General features: G+C 35.6%; 1 protein-coding gene across 1 annotated transcript in view; it reads right to left on the bottom strand.

The window, feature by feature from the left end:
• Positions 1 to 272: 272 nt before the first annotated feature.
• The window catches only part of LOC131669215 (nitric oxide synthase, salivary gland-like), an 840,995-nt gene continuing 829,457 nt past the window's right edge, over positions 273 to 11,810 (bottom strand). Inside the window, exon 9 of the mRNA XM_058943950.1 lies at positions 273 to 562. Coding sequence (XP_058799933.1) covers positions 416 to 562 — 147 coding nt within the window. The 3' untranslated portion in view covers positions 273 to 415. The remainder of the gene's footprint in view (positions 563 to 11,810) is intronic.

Below are 11,810 nucleotides of genomic sequence, written 5' to 3'. Positions count from 1 at the left end.
GCCTGATTGGGGCCTGTTTGACACATAGTGGTCATCTGTTGTCGGAAAATCTCAGCATATTTCACCTTTTTTGAATTTTTATAACGGTCATCTATATCGACCAGATCTTCTTTTACACGCCTTTTTTTAGGGCCTAGATATTACATTTAGGGTTTTACAGCCTCTGTAGAGAACACGAAATATCATTTTGCGGTCTGAGGACAAAAAAAATTATGTATAAGAAAATGCAATAGAAAAAAAAAGGACTCAGTAAATCATATACATTCTGCTTAATACAGTATATTTAGACTACCAAATAAACATATACAAATCAGATAATTGTTCATAAATATAATTCTTATTCATATTAAAATTGAAATCTATTATGTATTGACGCAATAATTCAACTTTATCTTGATTAGATTTCAATTCTCACTCAGTCCTTGCTTACATTCATCTCGAGGTTTGTATCATTTGATGGTTTAGAGATCAATTTGATTCTAGCTGTTTCTCTAGATCGATTATGTACTTCTGCTGTACGAAGAGTGATACCAAATATATCTTCATGGAATCGATTTTCATCCTGAAAGATAGAAAATTAGAATTTGTAAAATATACTCAGCGGAGACTTTTTTATTTCTCAAATTAAATTCAAATATTTTATTATCATCATTTTGAAGAAGCAAATATATAAACTAAGAGAAAACTTTATTTTATTATCATATAAGTACGTTTTAAAACTATAGAAGTCAAAATATTTTAAAGTCATGCCTACATATGACAAAATACTCGGAATCTTTAATTTTTTTCAGAGTGTAAGATTATTCTCGGTGACTAAAAGTGAAAAATATACCCACGTTATGATTAACATGGAGGCATCACTGCGTTATCAAAAGAAATCGATAAATCAAGTATTCGTCGAAAAAAAAAATTTCACTTGTTTGCATAGCGATAATAGTTGGCAATTTAATACTTATTACATTATGGTCAAAATGCAATGATCAAATCGTTAGTTAGTATACAATATAATAATTATTTATGAGCTTTCGCAAAGAAAGTTTTATAAAAATAAATAATTATGAAGGATGTAGTTAATATCATTTAAAATAGAAAATACTTATAATTAACCAAAACATATTTATTAACAGAAATTAATCAACATATAATTATTGGTACAACATCTAATATCATCGTGCGTCAATAAGTCCTCACAAAATCCACGAGATAACGCTCAAAGTATCCTAACTTATATTGCATCAGCAACAGTCACTATTAAATAAAGTGCTGCCGAAGTTTCAGCCAGATCTATTAAATAGTTCCGTTTTTTTTGTCGATCAAAGTGAATAACTTTCGATTCTTGTTAACAATGGAGAAAAGTGAGTTCCGAATGATGACAGAACATTTCTATTTAAAAAACCTTACACCTAAAGAAATCAAAGCTGAGTTAGATACAGTTCATGGTGTATCTGTCCCTGTGTTGGCAAGTGTTTACAATTGGGGAAATAAATTTAAACGTGATCATACATCGAATGTAGATGAACATTGTTCAGGCCGTCCTGTAGATGTAAGTACTCCGGAAATGATCAATGAAATCCAGACATGGTATTGAGTGACCGAAGATTAAAATTGCGCAAAATAGTTGAGGTCACAAGAGTTTTAAAAGGTACAGTCATTTCGATTTTGCATGAGAAAATGGACATACTCCTGAGATGAAGGAACAGTTAAAACACTGGATTATGAAAGATCAATCAGTTTCAAAGAAGGCGAAGATAGTGAAATCGGCAGGGAACGTTATGGCCACTGTTTTTTGGAATGCACGTGCAGCTATCTTCGTCGACTATTTAGAAAAAGAACAAACAATCACCGGAAAATATAATGCGTCGTCATTGGACCAGTTAAGCGAGAAAAAAAAAAGAAAAAACGGCCTCAATATACAATTACTTATAGAGACACTGACACAAAACTAGTTGACACTATGCTGTCTTACTGGCAACTAAGTCCCTTTTATTTTACTCTACCTTTCAGACAGGGAACTTAATCATTAATCTAGCTATAAAATTCTAATTTTGTTTCTTTGCTACTGCTTGATACCACTTAATTTATTCGAATACCAGGTGTCGAATTTGGTGTATTCTATGTCAACTGTATTTGGAGGAGTCTTGTCAGGAAATTGCAGTATAAATTCACTCTAATAATAATTTATTTATTTATTTCTATTTTTATATAAAAATAGCCCCCAAAAAAAATTTATTCACTAATATTTAGCCAATAGTTACTGTTTTCTAAAAATAACTGATCTACTTGCCTATTCCACGCCTGAATTAATTCACTACCTCCTTGATAGAATCGGCACCTTTCGTCATCATTTTCTAATGACTTACGATGTTCGGCAAAGGGGCACTCCAAAATTTGCATCAACCCACCTGCGTCCTCACACTGTTTGCTTAAATGTAACGCCGTGCAGTAACGACAATTACGTACTGCTAATAATGGTACTTGACACACTGCACAATATCCAAACGTAAAGCGGTTATCTGTATGAAGACTACCATAATTTATCTTAAACAGATGCTGAATGGAGATATCAGTACTTTCACTCACGGTTTCAAATAGCAAATTTTGGCTCCTGAATAAACTATCCTTTGGTACTGTAAGATATTCCGGATATTGGAATATCTCATTATTGTTTCTTAATGTAAAACGTTTTCCTCTGGCTTGCTGTTGTGCCACTGTGAGTTCTGATATTACTGGACCTAGCGGTGAGTATCCCATCTTCGTTACACTTTCCTTGCATATTTCTTGAAATTCTGATGAGTCATTATATATTATTTCTCCGATTAATTCATACGTGATGGTTGGCTGGAAGTTCCGCACTTTGTATCCGTATTCATTTGCTGTTTTGTTCAACCAGCGGCAAGCTCCCCAGCGATAAATATGGAACGGTTCGGGTGTCCAACAGTAGTTTTCACTCGTTTCGAATAGTCCTAGAGTGTCTCGTTGAACAACACCTTTCTCGTTAAAGAGAAAACCGTGGCAAAATCCTCTTTCACTTATGAATTTGATGGAAACACATTGAGCGTACTTTTTTCACTGGATTATATTATTTGCTTGCTCTGTTGTTTTCTATAGACTAACTAATTTTTTCTTTCTCCATTCGTTTTGATAGTGATTTTTTCTAATTCCCTACCTTTTTCTTTCTACTTTTATGTTCCTGGATGATTACCATTTTACAATCCATGACCTACTCTAGTCACACTAGGAAAGCTTTATTACCCACACTTGGCCTAATACTACGGATAACGGTCCTCCGCAAAGCTAAATATTTCATATGAATGCTAAAACTGCAACTGGCTGACTGACTTCCTCAATAACAGGTATACTTATTTATTCTTTGATATTGACTGATTCTGAGCTTTCGATTCCTATTTGTTCAGACGATTCTTCCTTTAGTTCTTCATCCTGGGTTGATTCTAATAGAGTTGGTAACATATTTTCATAGTCATGAACCTTTTTAGGAGATATGCGGGGTATCTCGTAAAACGGTGGCCCCGTAAAATCGTATCTAAACCCGGTATCTAATTTCGACATTGGTATATATGTTTCGCTTACTGTAGTGCCTCTTCTACTTTGTTTTTTGTTGACATAGTGATATACTATAAACATAATTAGAAAGATTTCAATTAAACATACAATTGCAACGCGGATACAAATAAGGTTCCAAATTGACAAGTTAGTTGTTTTTAATTCTATTTTTGTTGTTAGGGTATTGATCTGTTTTATCTCAATTTTAGTTGTACTGTCTAACCGCTGGTCTATATTTAAAAGGATTAGTCGAAAAGGCGGAATAATTAGATTTCTTATTACTTTATTGCCGGTCGCACCTCTATATATTTTTCCGTCGGCCCATATGTCACAAGACCTTAGGAGTTCAATTATGCCAGAAGAAATCTTCGGAATAAATATCAATTTGTTAATGCATTTAATTTTTAATGAATCATATTCTCTCGTTGAGAATAACCAGAGATGAACGCTAGCAGTTTTGATTAGGAAATAATCTTCATCTTCACTTAATTTAACATTACATTTATATAAAGTTTTGATTTTTGGTTTTATTAGCATGTTGAACTCACAAGATGCTTTGGTATTTTCTATCAATTCTACACTACATATTCTATAATAGTTTACGATGTTACATAATTCAAAGGTCGTTTTACTCATAAAGAAATATGAATTATTGGTTTCTGATACAACAATGTAATCATTCCGCGGTTCAATGTATGCAGCGATTGACTTGTTTGTCTCAGATTGTTGAAAAACTAGAAAAGACATCATTTTGTACACGACAAACTGTTCGGCATCTATGAACGGTAGTACTATTTCTACAATTAGTATTGTTTTATACATCATAAAATGTAACTGTGCTATGTCAGCAATATTTGCTGTATTAATACTATTAGGTTTAACAATGGATTTTAAAAGTGATGTCTTTTCTATTTCACGTATTACTGTTTGTAAGGTGTGCATAGCTAATAAATATTTGTTATATTTAAACATTTCAACCATTAATAACATAATTTCTTTACTTTCATGTTGGAGTTCTTTAATGAGTGAAATTGTTTTATGGAAATTAGCGGTCTGATTTTTGTCTGTTATGTTCGGGTTCTGTTTTAACAGTTGCACGCATCTTTTAATATAGTTAGTTTTCGAGTTTACTGATTTAATTTGTTCATGCAGGCCATTGTCAAAGTAATAAGTGTTCGGTTCATCACCTACAATATAAGATAGATCGTTTATACGCATGTTAGTTGATCTTTCTATAACGTTTTGTGTTACTTAATACGTAACTGTTTTGAAAAATAAAGCTTTTCCTCCCCCCTTAATTTTGTCAACATGCAAAGTGTTGACAAGACGGTTCAGGGAATCGTCAACATGATTAATATCCATCAAATCATCCATAACATGCTGTATAATCGAACTTGCTTCTATCTTGGATACATTATCTTCTATGAAGATGTTATTTAAAGTTGTTACTTGATTAGTAAGTACCTCGTTCCAAATGAAAATGTGTTGCATGTCAATGGTTGTTAGTAAACTCCAATTTTCACGCGTAAAGGCTATACATTTAATTTTATGAAACGCAATCCCTGGATTGTCTTCAATCAGATGTACGACGGGGTTTTCTTCTCGTCCCCTAACTGCCATAAATCCAAGAAGAAAATACAGGTAGATTGCTGCTTTTTTCATCTTGTTAGTTTTTTTTTTTTGTGTTTTGCAAACTGCAATTCGATATAGGTTACAATTATTATTCGATAAATTATATTTTTTTGTTTTTTATACAAGCTTATAGGACCATTAACGTCAAATACACAATTGTTAATCCATGCTTCGGTTAAGTCGTGTATTATCGTTATTACAATTTTTTTTTATAATACCCTTTTACAAATTTTATCTAATGAATCAAAAACATTGTGTAATTAAAAAAAAGATCTTTCAATGTATTGATATTGATTAGCTACTAAATCTCTTGCGTTTGCAATATTTTCTAATTCATTTAGATTGTTGCTAATTTGTTCAGCGTGTACAACTGCCTGCTGTAATGAACTATAAAATTTGTATTGACACATATATCTTTTTATGCCTTTGTTTAGGTATTCAACAAAACACATCGTTGCTAATTGTTCTCTTTCTTCCATAGTGTCTGTTGCTTCATCTAACTGTAATTGAGCTAAATGGCCTGCAATCTTGTATGACTTTAATAAGTTTATGGCTCTTTTTCCAAATTTATGAGTTGATTCGTTATTTCTTTGAGTCATACATATTAATTTTGTCTATATACAAATTAGATTTTCTAGTACTTCGATTTTTTCTGAATCATTCATGATGAAAAATCTAATTTTAATACCAATTTTTTTTATTCGTCCCTATCTGAAGGAGTTCGTTTATTCCTTGGAGGAATTGACCGAATGCAAGGCTCTTGTAATACGGGATACAGTCTAGTATCTATTAATCTGTTTTCTACCTGTTATGTGTTAGGTTTAAAGGTACATTCGATTATTTTCGCTTTCAATGCTGGTGCGTCCGAGGAACTTGGAGCAGATGGGGAATTTGGAGGGACGTTTATATAACTGGTGATGGCCACTGTTCCTCGCTCGATTTTATTTTGATTCTTATCTTGATCCCGTTCTTTAGTAGGAGTCCTAGCTAAATGGACAAGTAAATTTGTAAGTGAATTCCACACTGCACCTATTATTTTGACAGACCATCCGAAAAGCGGATAGAGTGCGTATCCATGAATGATTGTATCGAGTATAAATTTAATCACGCAAAAAAGCATAATTACGGAAATAATACCCGCGCTTAACGAACCAAAACTCATAAATCTACCCCTTAATTTCGACCATGTGTATTCGGCTAATTTTTCTAGTGCTTTTTCATCAAGCATATGATAGAATGATAAGTCTGCTCCGGGACGTCCGTTCAAAGATACACTTTTTGCTACTTTATTCAAAATCGCGGCTTGTTCGTTTGGAAACATGATGTAGCTTTTTAATTTTTCAATATCTGACAAACTATAAATTTCACTGTTAGTTATGTCAATCGGTACTAGATATTACCATGTTTGTTTTGTCTGAGGCTTTAAAACTCCTGGTCCATCCCCAAAATAGATGGGTTGTGGTAACATCTTAAACCATCCACTTCCCACCTTAAACATTATTGGTACTGTCTCATCACAGGCTGTTTTTGTACCGAAAAATTTCAGTATGTGCGTGCGAGGTGTTATAAACATAGGTCTACCGTTGCGCTCTACAGGTAGTTCTTGATATTACTCTGAAGAGTTTCTTGTCCGTACATCTACTGGTAAGCACTTAATTATGTGAATGACCTCACCTGCGAGTAGGCTCATGTAGCCTGGTCCATTCATCAAATAATAGGCTAATAAATGCGGACTAATTATTGCGCTATTAGTGTATTCATTATGACTTTCGTTTCTAACTAGCACTGTTGAAATAACACGTCATAATATAACTTTTGTAAACTTTTTCTTACGTATTTTTCAAAGAAAAGTATCTTTATATTAAAATATGCAAATAAATCAATGTTTTTAATGTTTTTATCTTTTATTGTCGGGAAGGTATGTTTATTTCCATCGTCTAGGATAAAAAATCTCGGATGTTCTGTTCTGGTTAAGACAAATCCGCATTTAGGTAATGCGCCTAGATCTTTAAATGCGAAGGACACTCCTTGTGTATCTAATACGTATAATGGTAGCCTTTCGCTACCCTGTTCCATGACTTTATCTACGTATCCGGTGCAAAGTTCTGTGAACTTATTTTCTTGGTACTCGTGCATGGGAATTGGGTCCCAGAAAGCGTAACCGAGAACGTTATCTATGCATTTATCGTCACTGAATTTACAAACCGTACCTGTTGATAATGTAATTTTATTGTTATCTAGTGATACTGTTTCCCAGTGTTCTTGCAACGAAATTTTAACAAATCCTGTTACAAAAACGTCTTGAAATTCGCCATATGGGTTATTATAGTAACCTGCGTTACTGCATCTACCCGTGCTACCAGCTGATCCTGCGAAAATTGTAGCGTGTACTACTGAATTATTCCCTAGTAAGGATTGAAAGAGACGATCTCCTATAGATATTGATCTGTGTACGTGCATTCTTTCGCATTCGTTTCTTGATTCGTTTCGCGTAGGTATTTTATTTTTCCTAATCCAACTTCCATATTATGATTATTATAGCCGCATCTCTTAGCGTCCCTATCTATTTCTATTTTGCAATAGCGCACTCGGACCGACGAATATTCATTGAGTTGCAATAGTGATACTTCGATCCGCGTAGAATTGACGATTGGTGGTGGAAATTTACAGTCTGCAATATCCACTAAAGAAAAAGATGTAATATTTGCGAACTTCTGCGCACAATCATAAGTAATGAAGGCCGTCGCCTTGGTGACAAGTTCCAAGAGCAGTAGGCAAATTAGAAGATTCATCATCTGCAAAAATAAATTTAAGTTATTCCTTAATAGATCTTAAGCAGAACATGCAATCAGTGCGATTGTCTATTAAATTTTGCGAAACGATTATTCGGTTGGCCTTATATGCGATATGCGTAAACGGTTCATATGTACAATTTTGCTGCGGTTTTTGCCGATCTCAATTCGTACATTTCCGTTGGGCCATACTTCCGATACCAGATATGGATCAGAATATTGGTCATCGAATTTTTTTGGTTCGGGGCCACCTAAAAGCCAAACATAATCGTTTACCTTAATTTCTCTGGGATTGATTTTTTTGTCGTAATAATGTTTTGACTTAATTTTTGCAAGTGTAATTTTTTCACGAGCAATTTGGTGCAAAGCATTCAAATGGTTAATTAGTTGTGACATATAATCGGCATAAGTAGGCACGAGATCTTCCGGTTCTGGCGGAGTTGCTGATGGTACTCGTGCAACTCTTGCAAACATGAGTTCATATGGAGTATAATGCATATCCTCATGTCTGTTAGTGTTATAATTGAACATTGCCATTTCTACAAATTCATCCCAATCTTCAAACTTATTTGTAAAAACTTTTAAATATTCGTTTAATGAGGAGTGTTGTCTTTCTTTTAATCCGTTTGATTCATGATGAAAAGCGCTTGTGCGAAATTGTTTAATACGAAATCTTTTTGCAACTCTTTTCATTAATTTTGACAAAAAATTTTGCCCACAAACGGTAAGCAAGCTGCCTGGTGCTCCAAAAACACAGACTATGCGTTGAATAAAAGCATCTGCTATAGTAATAGCTGTTTAAACAAGTATTGGAATACCTATAGCGAAACGTGTAACCATGCACTGAAATGTTAAACAATAACGATTATTTAGTTTGGTAGTTGGCATAGGTCCCACAATGTCTATTGCAGTTTTGAAAAATGGTACTGGCGGAGAATCGGTGACGACCATCTTCTGTTTAGTTTTCTCACGTACTAATTTTTTTGTTTGGCAATCAACACATTGTTGTATAAAACTAAGTACGTCCTCTTTAAGATGTTCCCAGTTCGACTTATGTCGAATACGATTAAATGTTTTATTAACTCCCGCGTATCCTCCGACTGCTAAACAATGTGCTTCTTGTATAATCTCTGCTCTCTTATTAGGTAGGGGATGTTTTACCTGTCCGGTGCATACTATGACCTTGACATCTAGTTTTCCAAGCTTATCTCGTATATAGTTAATAATTTTACGGAATAACACGTTCTCTATGCTTTCACTTTTGGCTAAGCTAAAGGTGACTATCTTGTTTTCATCAATAATGTTTCTTAAATTCATGAGTAATGCTTTTAGCATAATAATTATATCTCAGGTGCTTTCTCGTTGTTCGCACCTTAGCGGTATTACTAAATGATATCTTTTCCCAACCTTAATTAGTGCAGGATATCTTACTTTTCAATTTACTAATATTGGTAATTTATGTACTTTTTTTAAAAGACGAGCTCCTTCATCGAGAGGTTCTCCTTTATCATTGACAAAATACAAATAATTATCTTTTCTCATAAGCAATTTTTTGCGACAATAAATGATGTTGCTTTGAGGTAATTTGTTTTCTATTTCATTCTCATTATTTACGATCTCTTCTGTTGCGCCTATCTTAGTTTCGTTTGATTGGTATTTGTCTTCTTCTTTGATGGTTTCTAGACTTTTACTTTAATTTTTAATTCTTTAGTTTTTAATGGTACACCTGTCCCCTTGCTTTGTACATCTGTTGCTTGGTTCTCGACTTGTTGCGTACATGGTGTGTTGCTATTGGCGTTTTCATGGGTTTCTGACCTCTTGTCTTTCCCTTTTTGTTGTGTTGTTACCTCAGTGGCACTTTGGTCTCGTCTCTTTTTCTGTTTACTAGGTTTCAGTGCGCTTATAGCTTCTTCGTATTTAGCGCTACGCTTTCGTCCAGTGCGCGATCGTGTGATCATCCTTTCCGGTTCCGGTACTTTATCATCATTTGCTTTTAATCCTTCTACTATACGAGGGTGGTCCAATAAATACTTAGCCTACAAAAGAAAAACGAAAATTTTGGAAAAGTGGCGTTTTATTTTTCAACAAGGTCTCCTTTTAGTTCGATACACTTGGCACAGCGATGCTCCAACTTCTTTAACCCGTCTGAAAAATACGTTTGCTCGAGGTCTGAAAAGTAGGCTTCCGTGGCAGCGATTACCTCCTCATTCGACTCAAATTTTTGCCCGGCGAGTGACTTTTTCAAGTTTGGAAACAAAAGGAAGTCGCATTGGGCTAAATCTAGAGAATACGGTGGATGGGGCAGTAGTTCGTAGCCTAATTCGACCAATTTGGCCATGGCGACGGCGGTGTGAGCCGGTGCGTTGTCATGGTGGAAGAGCACTTTTTTCTTCGCCAAATGGGGCCGTTTTTTCTGCAATTCGACGTCGAATCGGCCCAATAATTTGGCATTGTACAGCCATGTGACCGTTTTGCCCCTCTCCAGGTAGTCGATGTAGATCACAGCTTGTGAACCCCAGAAAATGGTGGCCATCACCTTTCCGGCCGATGGGGCAGTCTTCACCTTCTTCGGAGCACTTTCGCCGGGTAAAGTCCACTGTTTCGACTGTTCCTTGGTCTCTGGTTTCGTCGACTGTCACGAAACGACGCAGAAACTCCTTTGGATTGCGCTTAAACAGCGTCAGACATTGCTCTGAAGTTCTCTCACGGTTGCGCTTGTTGTCCGGAGTGAGCAAACGCGGCACCCATCGCGCCGACAGTTTTCTCATGCCCAAAATTTCATGCAGGACATGACCCACGCGGTCTTTTGAGATGCCTATGACCTTAGCTATCTCGCGCACCTTCATTCGTCGATCTGCCAATACGAGATCGTGAATTTTTGTCACGTTATCCTCCGTGGTAGCCGTTTTCGGAGCACCTGGACGTGGCTCTTCAAAAAACGACGTGCGACCATGTTGAAACTCGTTAAACCAATTTTTGATGATCGCCATCGAAGGAGAAGAGTCACCGTACACAGCATCCAAGCGGTTTTGCCCTTCCAAAAACAAGAATCGCATCACCGACCGATACTACTCTTTTTCTATTTTTCAAAAATCAACGGACACACTTGCTTTCACATGCTCTCAAAAATAAACTACAACTCTAACCCGGCCGAAATCTTGATAGTAACCATCGAGAAGGTTGTACTACGTGATAGAATATTTCTTTTGCGAGAGTGGCGCCATCGGGCGGTGAGGCTAATTCTTATCGGACCACCCTCGTATTTATTGGTTCTTGAATTAATTGCGGATCTAATGTATGTAATTCTATCGGGTTACGTGATAAAACATCTGCATTTATATTTGTAGCTCCGGCTTTATATTTAATTTCATATTGAAAATCTGCTACCTTCAGTCTCATTCTAGTTAATGCTTAGTTGGGATCTTTGTGCATTCTTAATCCAACTAGAGGTTTATAATCCGTAGTGATGGTAAATTTTTTTTCATATAAGTACGGTCGAAATTTAAGAATTCCGAACGCAATTGCTAACATTTCTTTCTCGAAAATGCTGTAACATCTTTCTGTATCATTTAACGCTCGTGATGCATAACCTACTAGCTTATCAAAGTCATCCTCATCTTGTTTTTGAGATAAAACGCATCCTACACAGAATCCACTAGCATCTGTTGTTAAAATAAATGGTGATGGGTGACAACTCGCGCGAGGCCAGTTTGTCCCGTACGAAGGCCTTTCAACAGCCGAGCGGCCTTTGACTCGGGTGGCAATCAGGCTTTCGGGCACCTCGTCCCGTTCGCGCGTCAATAACAAAGTCTTCGTAGATTTGAA

The sequence above is a fragment of the Phymastichus coffea genome, unplaced genomic scaffold, assembly GCF_024137745.1.
Source record: "Phymastichus coffea isolate CEN01 unplaced genomic scaffold, Cenicafe_Pcof_1.1 PCOF00089, whole genome shotgun sequence".
NCBI lineage: Eukaryota > Metazoa > Arthropoda > Insecta > Hymenoptera > Eulophidae > Phymastichus > Phymastichus coffea.
Note: the sequence above shows the minus strand (reverse complement) of the source record. Positions and strands in the feature narration are given on the sequence as shown.